Source organism: Coregonus lavaretus (assembly GCF_964263955.1).
Source record: "Coregonus lavaretus genome assembly, contig: HAP1_SCAFFOLD_625, whole genome shotgun sequence".
Classification (NCBI taxonomy): Eukaryota; Metazoa; Chordata; class Actinopteri; order Salmoniformes; family Salmonidae; genus Coregonus; species Coregonus lavaretus.
In genome coordinates this window covers 85,483-98,631 of record NW_028161873.1, presented here as the reverse complement: position 1 = coordinate 98,631, position 13,149 = coordinate 85,483, and the positions used below count along the sequence as shown (strand labels likewise).

At 39.8% G+C, this 13,149-nt stretch overlaps 1 protein-coding gene across 1 annotated transcript; it reads right to left on the bottom strand.

The window, feature by feature from the left end:
- Positions 1-393: 393 nt before the first annotated feature.
- On the bottom strand, positions 394-5,713 carry LOC311119974 (NLR family CARD domain-containing protein 3-like). Its single transcript, XM_084194615.1, has 3 exons — positions 5,529-5,713; positions 5,171-5,399; positions 394-2,158 (listed from the first exon to the last, which is right to left on the bottom strand). The coding sequence occupies exons 2-3, from the start codon at positions 5,379-5,381 to the stop codon at positions 399-401; spliced, it is 1,971 nt and encodes a 656-aa protein (XP_084050741.1). The 5' UTR covers positions 5,382-5,399; positions 5,529-5,713; the 3' UTR covers positions 394-398.
- Between the last annotated feature and the right edge of the window lie 7,436 nt (positions 5,714-13,149).

Here is a 13,149-nt window from a genome sequence, read left to right as displayed (position 1 = left end):
CAGTCCAGCAGAGAGCAGCTTCACTCCTGAATCCTTCAGGTCATTGTTACTCAGGTCCAGCTCTCTCAGGTGTGAGGGGTTTGACTTCAGAGCTGAGACCAGAGAAGCACAGCCTTCCTCTGTGACTCCACAGCCTGACAGCCTGCAAAGAGATCATCATGATTTCACAAACTGTTAATTTAACACCAGTAGTGTAGAAGGACAATGGCAGATGCATTTGGTTTATTCTCTTAAACAACATATAGATTCATCTTCCGTCTCCTAGAATTGTATGGTCATATTGTTATACTAATGTGAACATCAATGCATTGATTCAATATGTTATTCAATAATACATATTTGTCTCTAAACTGAATATTTCTTCCTGATGATTAGTACTTAAATGTCATTTTATGTACTCACAGAGCAGCTCTGGAGGCTTTGACCACTGGCAGCAGCCTCAGAAGACCTTTCTCTGATCTGGAGTATTTCTTCAGGTCAAACACATCCAGCTCCTTTTCTGAAGTCAGCAACACAAAGACCAGAGCTGACCACTGTGCAGGTGACAGTTTGGCTTCTGAGAGACTTCCTGATCTCAGGTAGCTTTGGATCTCCTCCACTAGAGAATGGTCATTCAGTTCATTCAGACAGTGGAACAGATTGATGCACCTCTCTGGAGAGGGATTCTCCCTGATCTTCTCCTTGATGTACTTGACTGTTTCTTCATGGCTCTGTGAGCTGCTTCTTGTCTTTGTCAGGAGACCTCGTAAGTGCTTCTGATTGGACTCCAGTGAGAGGCCCAGAAGGAAGCGGAGGAACAGGTCCAGGTTTCCCATCTCACTTTGTAAGGCTTTATCCACAGCACTCTTGTAGACAGTAACTTCAGTAACTTGCGGTTCGGCCATTAGATTCTCATTGTTGTTGATGAATGAGAGGAACACATATACAGCAGCCAGAAACTCCTGAATGCTCAGATGCACGAAGCAGTACACCTTGTCCTGGTACAGCACACATTCCTCTTTAAAGAGCTGTGTGCACAATCCTGAGTACACTGTGGCTTCATTGACATCAATGCCAGCCTCTTTCAGGTCATCTTCATAGAAAATCAGATTGCCATTCACAAGCTGTTGAAAAGCCAGTTTTCCCAGTGACAGAATGCTCTCTTTATTCCAGTGTGGACCTGTCTCTTCTTTCCCAAGATACTTTTCATTCTTCTGTTTGGTATGAAACACCACAAGGTGTGTGTACATCTCAGTCAGAGTCTTGGGCATCTCTTCTCTCTTATGTTTCAGCATGTGTTCAAGGACTATTGCAGAAATCCAACAGAAGACTGGAATGTGGCACATGATGTGGAGGCTCCTTGATGTCTTTATGTGTGAGATGATTCTGCTGGCCAGGTCCTCATCACTGAATCTCTTCCTGAAGTACTCCTCCTTCTGTGGGTCATTGAACCCTCGTACCTCTGTCACCTGGTCAACACACACTGAAGGGATCTTATTGGCTGCTGCAGGTCGGGTAGTTATCCAGAGGAGAGCAGAGGGAAGCAGATTTCTCTTGATGAGATTTGTCAGCAGAACATCCACTGAGGTTGACTCTGTGACATCACAACAAATCTTGTTCTTCTGGAAGTCTAGGGGCAGTCGGCACTCATCCAGACCATCAAAGATGAACAGAACTTTGTACTTGTCGTAGTTGGAGATTCTTGATTCTTTGGTTTCCTTTGAGAAGTGATTGAGAAGTTCAATCAAAGTGTGTGTTTCCCCGTTCATCAAATTCAGCTCCCGAAAAGGGAATGAAAATACAAATTGGACATCCTGATTTGCTTTTCCTTCAGCCCAGTCCAGAATGAACTTCTGCACAGAGACTGTTTTTCCAATGCCAGCGACTCCCTTTGTCAGCACAGTTCTGATAAGTTTGTCTTGTCCAGTTAAGGGTTTGAAGATGTCGTTACATTTGATTGCAGTCTCTGGTCTTGCTTGTTTCCTGGTTGTTGTCTCAATCTGTCTCAGCTCATGTTCATTATTGACCTCTCCTGTTCCACCCTCTGTGATGTAGAGCTCTGTGTAGATCTTATTGAGAAATGTTGGGTTTCCTTGTTTAGCGATCCCCTCAAATACACATTGAAACTTCTTCTTTAGATTAGATTTGAGTTCACGTTGTAAAATCACAGCAAGCTCATCTGAATGAAGAAATAACACAGAGGATATTAATATTACGTCTGTTTTAATGCCTACAGTAATGTAATACTGTGTTATAAAGTTTAAATTATAATCATTTATTCTCTTAACTGTCTGTATAAATCTTTAAATGTTTTCATAATGCATTACACACTGGCGTGACTGATTATATTATCATTGGTATTATTGATGGTATTAATCATGTTGTCTCTCTCTCTCTCTCTCTCTCTCTCTCTCTCTCTCTCTCTCTCTCTCTCTCTCTCTCTCTCTCTCTCTCTCTCTCTCTCTCTCTCTCTCTCTCTCTCTCTCTCCTCTGTCTCTCCTCTTCTCTCTGTCTAAATCAGGGGTGTCAAACGTACGGCCCGCGGGCCGGATCAGGCCCGCAAACGGGTTTAATCCGGCCCGCGAGATGATTTTGAAAGAAAAGAAAAAAAAAGATTTTTTTTATTATTTTTTTTTCAATAAAATAAACTGCTGTTCCAATTGCGTCCACTGGATGGCGCAATAGCAATTGTGTTAAGCAAGCAAACTGTTTATACCGGGGCAGAGCAAGTAGGTCAAGCACGTGCAGCCAATGAGCTACTTTGTTTTGCCCGCGATATTTATTACGGCTTCTACTTTTAACATTATGTGCTTTGGCACCCTCATTGCCCCAATATGTCTCTGTCAAAAAAGAGAAAAGTGGACACAGAGTGCAGAGTGTTCCAAGAAAAATGGTCATCCTATTTAATCACGGAATTGAATGGGAAAGCTGTATGTTTGGTGTGTTCAGAGCATGTTGCAGTGCTGAAAGAATATAACCTTCGTCGCCACTATGTGAGTCTTCATGCCGACAAATATGACAACTTTCAAGGACAGCGGAGATGAGAGAAGGTGAATGAACTGTTGGCGGGTCTGAAGAAACAGCAGTCTGTGTTTACTCACAGCCGAGACATCAGTGACGCTGCAGTGAAAGCTAGCTACCTCATTGCTAATGAAATCGCAGTGGCTTCAAAACCATTTAGTGAGGGTGAATTTGTAAAAACATGCATGATGAAGGCAGCGGAGATTGTGTGCCCTGAAAAGCGGCAGGCTTTTGCAAATATCAGCCTGACAAGAAACACAGTTGCAGACAGGATTTCCGATCTTTCAGTGGATTTGGACAGCCAGTTGAAGCAAAAAGTAAAGTCATTTATTGCGTTTTCGGTTGCAATTGATGAAAGCACGGACATTACAGATGTTGCACAACTGGCCATTTTTTCATCCGCGGAGTTGATGACACATTGACCGTCACCGAGGAGTTCGTGGAGTTGGTGCCGATGACAGATACAACGACAGCAGCTGATATTTTTACCGCACTCGTCGGCGCGCTGGACAGGGTCGGAGTGGACTGGTCCCGCGCTGTCAGCCTGGCTACAGATGGTGCGCCCTCAATGATCGGGAAAAAAGCAGGCGTTGTGACAAAGTTCAGAGAGAAAGTGCAATCTGCAAATGGAGGACGTGATTTTTTGACTTTTCACTGTATTTTGCACCAGGAGGCTTTGTGTTGCAAGTCATTAAAGATGGATAACGTCATGAAGGTGGTCATCCAAACTGTTAATTTCATCCGATCCAGAAGCCTGAATCACCGTCAGTTTGACAGCCTTCTCAGAGAGAAAGACCACATCTATGGCCTGCCATACCACACTGAGGTAAGATGGTTAAGCCGAGGTGCTGTGCTGAGGCGTTTCTTTGATTTACGAGAAGAAATTGAACAGTTCATGGAAGAAAAGGGCAAACCAGTGTTAGAATTTCATTCCGCAGAATGGATGCCGGACCTTGCATTTATGGTGGATGTTACAGAGCACCTGAATAACTTGAACAAACAGCTGCAAGGGCGCAACAAAGTTGTCACGCGGTATTATGACAGCATACGTTCTTTCAAGTTGAAGCTGTCATTGTGGGAGACGCAACTTGCCGGTGGTGATGCAGCTCACTTCCCCTGTCTGAAAAATGTGTGTGCGACCCAACATGTGGCAGACATGAAGCGGTTCAAAGATAAAATAACGGGACTGTTACGGGAGTTTGAGCAACGCTTTCAGATTTATGTATATGTTTTTATGTTGATGTGCTATTGTTTTTAATTGTTTTTATTTTATTTGTATATTTAACCTATTCTTGACTCTGTGGTTCTTGCACTTGTTTGGGGAACAGGATTTCATTATTTTTATCTACATTTCTGCCTGAGAAATGACACCCTGATATAGTTCTGTGATCTGTGATATACTTCTGTGAATCACTGAGGCATTGTGTGTTTGTGTGTTCTTTGTCCTCAGAACTTTCAAATAACTTGAGGTGTTTTATGATTAATAGTGATGTTGTGCTTTTGGACACTGTCCTCAGGCTCCAGCTTTATGTTTATATGTTTTTATGTTGATGTGCTATTGTTTTTAATTGATTTTATTTTATTTGTATATTTAACCTATTCTTGACTCTGTGGTTCTTGCACTTGTTTGGGAACAGGATTTCATTATTTTTATCTACATTTCTGCCTGAGAAATGACACCCTGATATAGTTATGTGATCTGTGAAACAGTACTGTTAATCACTGAGGCATTGTGTGTTTGTGTGTTCTTTTTCTTTAGAATTTTCAAATAAACTTGACGTGTTTTATGATTAATAGTGATGTTGTGCTTGTACTATTTTGGACACACTGTCCTCAGGCTCCAGCTTTATGTTGTATGTTGATCGTATTAAAACAAAGAAAACAATCTGAAGTTGTTGTTTTTAAGTTATATATACCATGATTTTTCCGGTCCGGCCCACTTGGGAATAGATTTTCCTCCATGTGGCCCCTGAGCTAAAACGAGTTTGACACCCCTGGTCTAAATGAATCACCACAACACATCCCTGCTGCTACTTGATGAGGTCACTAGGTGTTGTGTTAAGGCTGCTACAATATCATTGAGTTACACAGCTACTTTAGCTGTACTTTAGCTACTGCTTTTAAATGTTTGTTCTAAAACAGCATTCAACATGAGGCAGAGAGCTCTTACTTTTCTCCAGTGTGTCAGCAAGCTCCTTCTGGTTCATTTTCCTCAGGACGTGCAGTGTGATCTTCAGAGCCCCCTCTCTGGCACTGCTCTCCTGCTTCTCATCTTCAGCGTCCACCACTTCCTTATCCTGCTTCTGACTCTCAAAGCCTTCTGGGAGTTCTGGACTAAGAATCCTCTTGAACCTCTTCAGCTCGTTCTTCACAAATGTCATAATATTATCTTCAAGCAACTGAAATAAATAAAGTAAATAAGTTAAGCAAGAGAATAAATTATTTGTCATTAACACATTAATGAATGATTGACAGATCAACTTTACTTGAGGTAAACCAAAACAAATGTACATAACAGGACCACATACACTGAATATGGAGGCCAGGTCTGTTTGATGACTCTGGGAAGACTGACCACTGAGAATCTCTGACTCTGATCTCTCCTGTTGGTTTCTGTGGACAAAACATGAGATTACATTTCCTCATCCAGGGAGTACACACACACACACACACACACACACACACACACACACACACACACACACACACACACACACACACACACGGAGGGAATGTTGTGTTTGTTTAGAAATGTTTGTAAATGAGCTTTTAATGTTTAAAGACATCTCACGCTAAGGTCTACACATGTTGTATTCAGCGCATGTGACAAATCAAATTTGGTTTAATTGATTTGTTCATTTTTAAAATGTTCTGTCGTAAGTAGTTGAACACATTATTGCTCCAACCTCGTGAAAGTGACAAACTGACACGTTTTCATGTTAGTCAAAAACAACTTTATATGGAAGGAGTGCCTTTGATTTGACGGCCTGCACATGCGCAGTTTGGCGTGAGACGACCGTTCGGCGTGAGACGACTGCTCGACCTGATGACATGTTTTTACACATGAGCTTCAAATTAAATCAAATGAAATTGTATTTGTCACATGCGCCGAATACAACAGTGGTACACTTTACTGTGAAATGCTTACTTACGAGCCCTTTCCCAAAAATGCAGAGTTAAAAAGTCACAAAAATTAGCTAAAAAAAAAAAGGAAATAGTAACATAATAAAATAACACTAATGAGGCTATAAGGAGCACTGAGTCAATGTGCAGGGGTACCAGGTAGTTGAGGTAATAACTAGACTATATACAAGGAGTACCAGTACTGAGTCAATGTGCAGGGGTACCAGGTAGTTGAGGTAATAACTAGACTATATACAAGGAGTACCAGTACTGAGTCAATGTGCAGGGGTACCAGGTAGTTGAGGTAATAACTAGACTATATACAAGGAGTACCAGTACTGAGTCAATGTGCAGGGGTACCAGGAAGTTGAGGTAATAACTAGACTATATACAAGGAGTACCAGTACTGAGTCAATGTGCAGGGGTACCAGGTAGTTGAGGTAATAACTAGACTATATACAAGGAGTACCAGTACTGAGTCAATGTGCAGGGGTACCAGGTAGGTGAGGTAATAACTAGACTATATACAAGGAGTACCAGTACTGAGTCAATGTGCAGGGGTACCAGGAAGTTGAGGTAATAACTAGACTATATACAAGGAGTACCAGTACTGAGTCAATGTGCAGGGGTACCAGGTAGTTGAGGTAATAACTAGACTATATACAAGGAGTACCAGTACTGAGTCAATTTACAGTGTACCAGGTAGTTGAGGTAATATGTACATGTAGGTAGGGTTAAAAGTGACACGTCAATCAGGATAGAGATTACATCTCCTCATCCAGGGAGTGCACACACACACACTCACTGACAGACAAACACACACTCAAAGGGAATTTTGTGTTTGTTTAATATTATTTTAGGACTATGAAAAAAGGTTTAGCCTATGGATTATGAAAACAACAAAAATAAATGGGAAAATGGGAGAGGAGAAATGACTAGAGACAGTGTTGTTTAACTCACTGACCATGACCCATGAGTTCTTCTTACCTTTGTTCACTAGAAAAGTCTCCCTCTCTAAACCGTATAGGTTGTTCCATAGACCGGTCACTCTTCATGGACACACAGCTGGGTACAGGGGAGGCTGGTCTCTCCTGCTTGATTGGGCTTCAACACAACAGAGACAAACATTACGTCTCTCATCTACTCTGAGCTCAGATGGGGAAACAGAGGAAGAGTTCCTAAATTAAAGAAATGTTAGTAAATTAGCTTCTATTGTTTAAAGAAATGATCAAATAAATGGTTGTGTTTTTTCACTATCTAATCATGGCATGGGGTTGTTCAATGACAGACATGTATTTCTTTAAAATCGATCAATTAATGGCTTCATTTTAGAGAGACAAATGTTTTTTTTTGCAAAATGCTATATATCTGCCTCACTCTCAGAGAGATACGTAGTACTGCTAGATTTTACACAGTTAAATGTAACAAATAACTACATTTTTAATAAAGAACTGTACAAATTATACACTTGTGACATCAATATTTTTATTTTATTTTTATTTTTATTTTAAATACAGTAATATGAGATCTGTATGTAAAACATTTACATTTCACATTTTAGTCATTTAGCAGATGTTTTTGTCCAGGGCCTGGTATCCCAAAAGCATTTTAAGGCCAAGTTCATCATTAGAACCTTCGTAGGCGCATTGTAAAATCTCTGAGCTGTTTCCCAAAACCATCGTTATTAACAATGCACTTGAAAACGCTCATATTCTAACACCTGCCTCAGACCACTTGTAGAACAGCCAAGTGCGTCGTTAGATGCTTTTTTGCCCTCCCGCGTCACTTTATACACAGAAGATCTCCGCTAAACATAGAATCACGTGGTTTATCCGTCTCTTTGTGACCGCCGATAAATTCAGAACAAAGTTGACTACAAATACAAAGTTGCCGATGTCTTTGCAATTGATTCAAACAAGGGACGTATAACAATTATGCTTCAAATGAAAACCGAGATGACTGCATTAAAATATAAACAGTAGGCTATAGGCCTATTTCAATCATATTGAAATATATTCAATGTTCAATATATTTAGTTATATTTTGCTACTTGTAGGCTACTGTCTGTAATTTGTCTCAATATATTTCATGATGTGTAGCCTAACATGTGCCCAATGATGTGCCGAATCTGTGATTTAGTGCATTTTTATTGTGTAAGCATTAGAATAAACTACCTCAATATTTGCAGCCGTAGGTAGTCATATCTTTCTAGAAGCTGATCCATGGTCAGTATTGTGAAATAATTATAATGATAAGGAAAGATTTGAATGGAGAAAGCTGATCCAAGAGCAACGCTCCCTTTCTTTCGATCCTATCAGTATCGACACATGCTCCACCGGATGTGATACCTTGTCGTGCTGCTGATCCAGTTTCTACTGGTCTGCCTGCGGATCTGGAACTCTGACCTGTTCAACAGACGTGCGACCTTGTCCCAAACCTGCTGTTTTGACCCTCTCTCTCTCTCTCTCTCTCTCTCTCCCTCTCATTCTCTCTCTCTACAACACCTGCTGTCTTGACCTCTGAATGCTCGGCTATGAACAGCCAACTGACATTTACTCCTGAGGTGCTGCCGTGTTGCACCCTCTATAACCACAGTGATTATTATTTGACCCTGCTGGTCATCTATGAACATTTTAAAATCTTGAAAAACGATCTGAACTTAATGGCCATATCCTCTTATAATCTCCCCTGGCACAGCCAGAAGAGGACTGGCCACCCCTCAGAGCCTGGTTCCTCTCTAGGTTTCTTCCTAGGTTCCTGCCTTTCTAGGGAGTTTTTCCTAGCCACCGTGCTTCTACATCTGCATTGCTTGCTCTTTGGGGTTTTAGACTGGGTTTCTATATAAGCACTTGGTGACAACTGCTGATGTAAAAAATTTATTCTGGGAACGCATATGAAGCAGACCAGGCCAGGGTTTGGGGTTTGGAAGTCAATGAGAGGTAAAAATGACTTCCTTAGTTTTAAATTAGGAAAATGTTCTGTCTTAAGTAGTTTAACAAACTGACACATGTTAGTCAAAAACAACTTTATAGTGAAGGAGTGCCTTTGATTTGACGGCCTGGACCTGTGCAGTTCGGCACAAGACGACCATTAGACCCAATGAGCTTAAAATCAAATCAAATTGTATTTCTAACATGCGCCGAATACAACAGTGGTACACTTTACCGTGAAATGCTTACTTATGAGCCCTTTCCCAACAATGCAGAGTTAAAAAGTCACAAAAATTCACTAAATAAAAAAAGGAAATAGTAACATAATAAAATAACACTAATGAGGCTATAAGGAGTACCGAGTCAATGTGCAGGGGTACCAGGTAGTTGAGGTAATAACTAGACTATATACAAGGAGTACCAGTACTGAGTCAATGTGCAGGGGTACCAGGAAGTTGAGGTAATAACTAGACTATATACAAGGAGTACCAGTACTGAGTCAACGTGCAGGGGTACCAGGTAGTTGAGGTAGTAATGAGGCTATAAGGAGTACCGAGTCAATGTGCAGGGGTACCAGGAAGTTGAGGTAATTGAGGTAATATTTTACATGTAGGTTGGGGTAAAAGTGACTAGGCAATCAGGACAGAGATTTAATCTCCTCATACAGGGAGTGCACACACACACACTGACAGACACACACACACACACACACACACACACACACACACACACACAAATGGGAGAGGAGAATTGACTAGAGACAGTGTTGTTTAACTCACTGACCATGACCCATGAGTTCTTCTTACCTTTGTTCAGTAGAAAAGTCTCCCTCTCTAAAGGATAGAGGTTGATGCATAGACCGGTCACTCTTCATGGACACACAGCTGGGTATAGGGGAGGCTGGTCTCTCCTGCTTGATTGGACTTCAACACAACAGAGACAAACATTACATCTCTCATCTACTCTGAGCTCAGATGGGGAATCATGAGAAGAGTTTCATTCCAAAACGCTATATATCCATTTTCAGAAATGTTCGTAAAGTAGCTTTTGTTGTTTAAAGAAATTATGAAAGAGATTGGAGTCATGTATTTGTTTAAAATCTATCACTTAACGGTTTCATTTCAGAGAGACAAATAATCATGTTTTTTGCCTAATGCTACATATCTGCCTCACTCTCAGAGAAATAAGTAGTACTATTAGGTTTTACACAGTAAATATATATATCTGCCTCACTCTCAGATAAATAAGTAGTACTGCTAGGTTTTACACAGTAATAATATATCTGCCTCACTCTCAGAGAAATATGTAGTACTGCTAGGTTTTACACAGTAATAATATATCTGCCTCACTCTCAGAGAAATAAGTAGTACTGCTAGGTTTTACACAGTAATAATATATATCTGCCTCACTTTCAGAGAAATAACTAGTACTGCTAGGTTTTACACAGTCAAATGTGACCGACCGACTCGATTCGGTCTTATGTAGCAAAATTTGAAATTGTGTTTTTTTTACATTGGATAAAAGTAGAGACTCAGCTAGAAAAAGGTATATCATACACTACAGTTGAGGAACAATGGGAAAGTAATTCTGCTTTGAAAGATGATAAACTTGTAACCTCACTTTTTAGAAAATGGCATTTGAATGTTTTGGTTCACCTACTGGAGAGCTCTTCTTTATCTACAGTGGTGTTACTTTGGCAGATAATGTCACCCATCTAAATAAATAGTATATATATATATATATATATATATATATATATATATATATATATATATATATATAGTTAACTAAATGTATGGTGTTTTTGGTTTATGTCAGTTTCATTGTTTGTAAATGCTATAAATGGTTATTATATGGTTGTAAGTGGTAAAATGAACTAGAAAGTCATATTTTGCAATTCTGAGTAATTACTACTTTAGTAAGGATATACTTTATTCAGTACTACTGCAGTTGCTAAATAATTCCAATAGATGGCAGCATAAGACCACGAATGACATTTCAGAAGCTCAGTTTAGTTTTCTCCCTTGATACACCACCACTCCCCCTCACAGGAAAACTCCTGCACACGCTATTTACTGTCCCTTTCCACACTGCTAACGCAAGAGGAACGACTGAAAAAGCATTTAACAGATTACTGTGAAGTAATATAATGATGATTCATGTTTATTATTACCTGTTTTTATGCTCATGTTTTGAAATTATACTTCATTACTATAACGATTATCAATAAGCCTGAACATTAATTTAGTCACCTCTGGTTGAGAAAAACATATTTTCCTAGTACATTCATTGTCAGATTCATCAACCAGCAGCGAGCACTCTGCCTTCTAGCACAAGTGAGGGGCATGTTGAGGTACATTTGCTAACCGGGAGGGTTGCACGATCTAATTTATTGGCGGGCTGGAAGACGCACTCTTGTCTTTTCTATTCCGAGGTTGTTTAATCGTAATATTAGATATTTAAAAATGCATGTATACTAGGGTTGAGGTTGGAGCATCTGACTAGTGATTATTTACCCGGGGTTCAACACCTGCTATAGTCACAATTTAATTGCTCTTCCAAAAGCATCACAGGCCTAATACGAGATATATAGCTAGCTAAAGTAATAAGTGACCATTTCAGAAAATCATGGGACATATAGTATTTGGTTGCATGCTATTTTATGTTAATCATATTGCTGCTTGTAGCCTATAACTGATGCTTCGTTGTCTTATGCTGCCATCTATTGGAAATATTTAGCTATTAAAAGTTATTAATTCACGTACAGACATTGGTGAGGCAGCTGAGAAATAAAGTGTATTAGATCAGTCTCAATCCTGCCCCACGCCAATTGCTGGACTTTCACACAGAGGTTACTAGGTCACCCAATTCAAACCACATTTGAAAAATAAAACAAATGTGTCTTATTTATCAAATGTTCTGTCTTGCAATTATACATATAATAAAATAACAACAAAATAATCAAAACACTATTTAATACTATAATTGTATTTACTAAGATAATATTATTATTAAAATAGTTTCTAAAAGTGTTCTAGGCTACCCTACCCTAGAATTAGGGGTTAGGGTTACGGCTAAAATAGGTTATAAGTAGGGTAAGAGTTTCTGTATAGCACTTTGTTACATCTGCTGGTGTAAAAAGGGCTTTATAAATACATTTGATTGATTGTTAGGTTTAGGGTTTTTATGGCAAAAAAACAGTATGGGTTTATAGCACTCTTGCGCCTCCCTTTGGCCATCTGTGGGTACTACATAACTCATTCATTAAATTTTTTACATTTTTACATATTTAGCAGACGCTCTTATCCAGAGCGACTTACAGTTAGTGAGTGCATACATTTTCATACTGGCCCCCCGTGGGAAACGAACCCACAACCCTGGCGTTGCAAGCGCCATGCTCTACCAACTGAGCTATATGACACTTGCTAGGCTCATAATCTGAGGTAGCAACTGCGTCAGATCTACAAATCCATTAGCTAGACCACCCGATTAGACAACAATCACCCCATTATACCCATTTGGTTTGCAACTCAGTGAACCTGTGCAGCATTCGCTCAATTTGATGCCTATGAAAGAACATTTCGATGCATATCAAATTACCCAGCAGCCATTTAGAAACAACAAGTCATCAGAAAAATGGTTATTTCTTAATTAAAAAATGTATTCTGGCTGTTTAAATCTGCCACATCTTGAAAAAGAGGACAGGGACATGCGTTTTGTTTAGATTGTACACTTTTTTCTTAAAACAAATATGTTTAACCATGACCAGAAAATGTTTAACGTTTGATGGCTATCCGCCAGCCATCGCCTCTTATGCAGTGTCTCACTTCACTTTGCGTCAGACAACACCTCTTAGAATGTGGCTCACCACAACATGTACTCAGGTTAACAGTGAGTGCGCTCACCAAGTAACCGTAACCTTGTTAATAATAAGTTACCTGAGGTAAACCTACAGGGTTAACGATCACCAAGTAACCGTAACCTTGTTAATAATAACTTACCTGAGGTAAACCTACAGGGTTAACGCTCACCAAGTAACCGTAACCTTGTTAATAATAACTTACCTGAGGTAAACCTACAGGGTTAGCGCTCACCA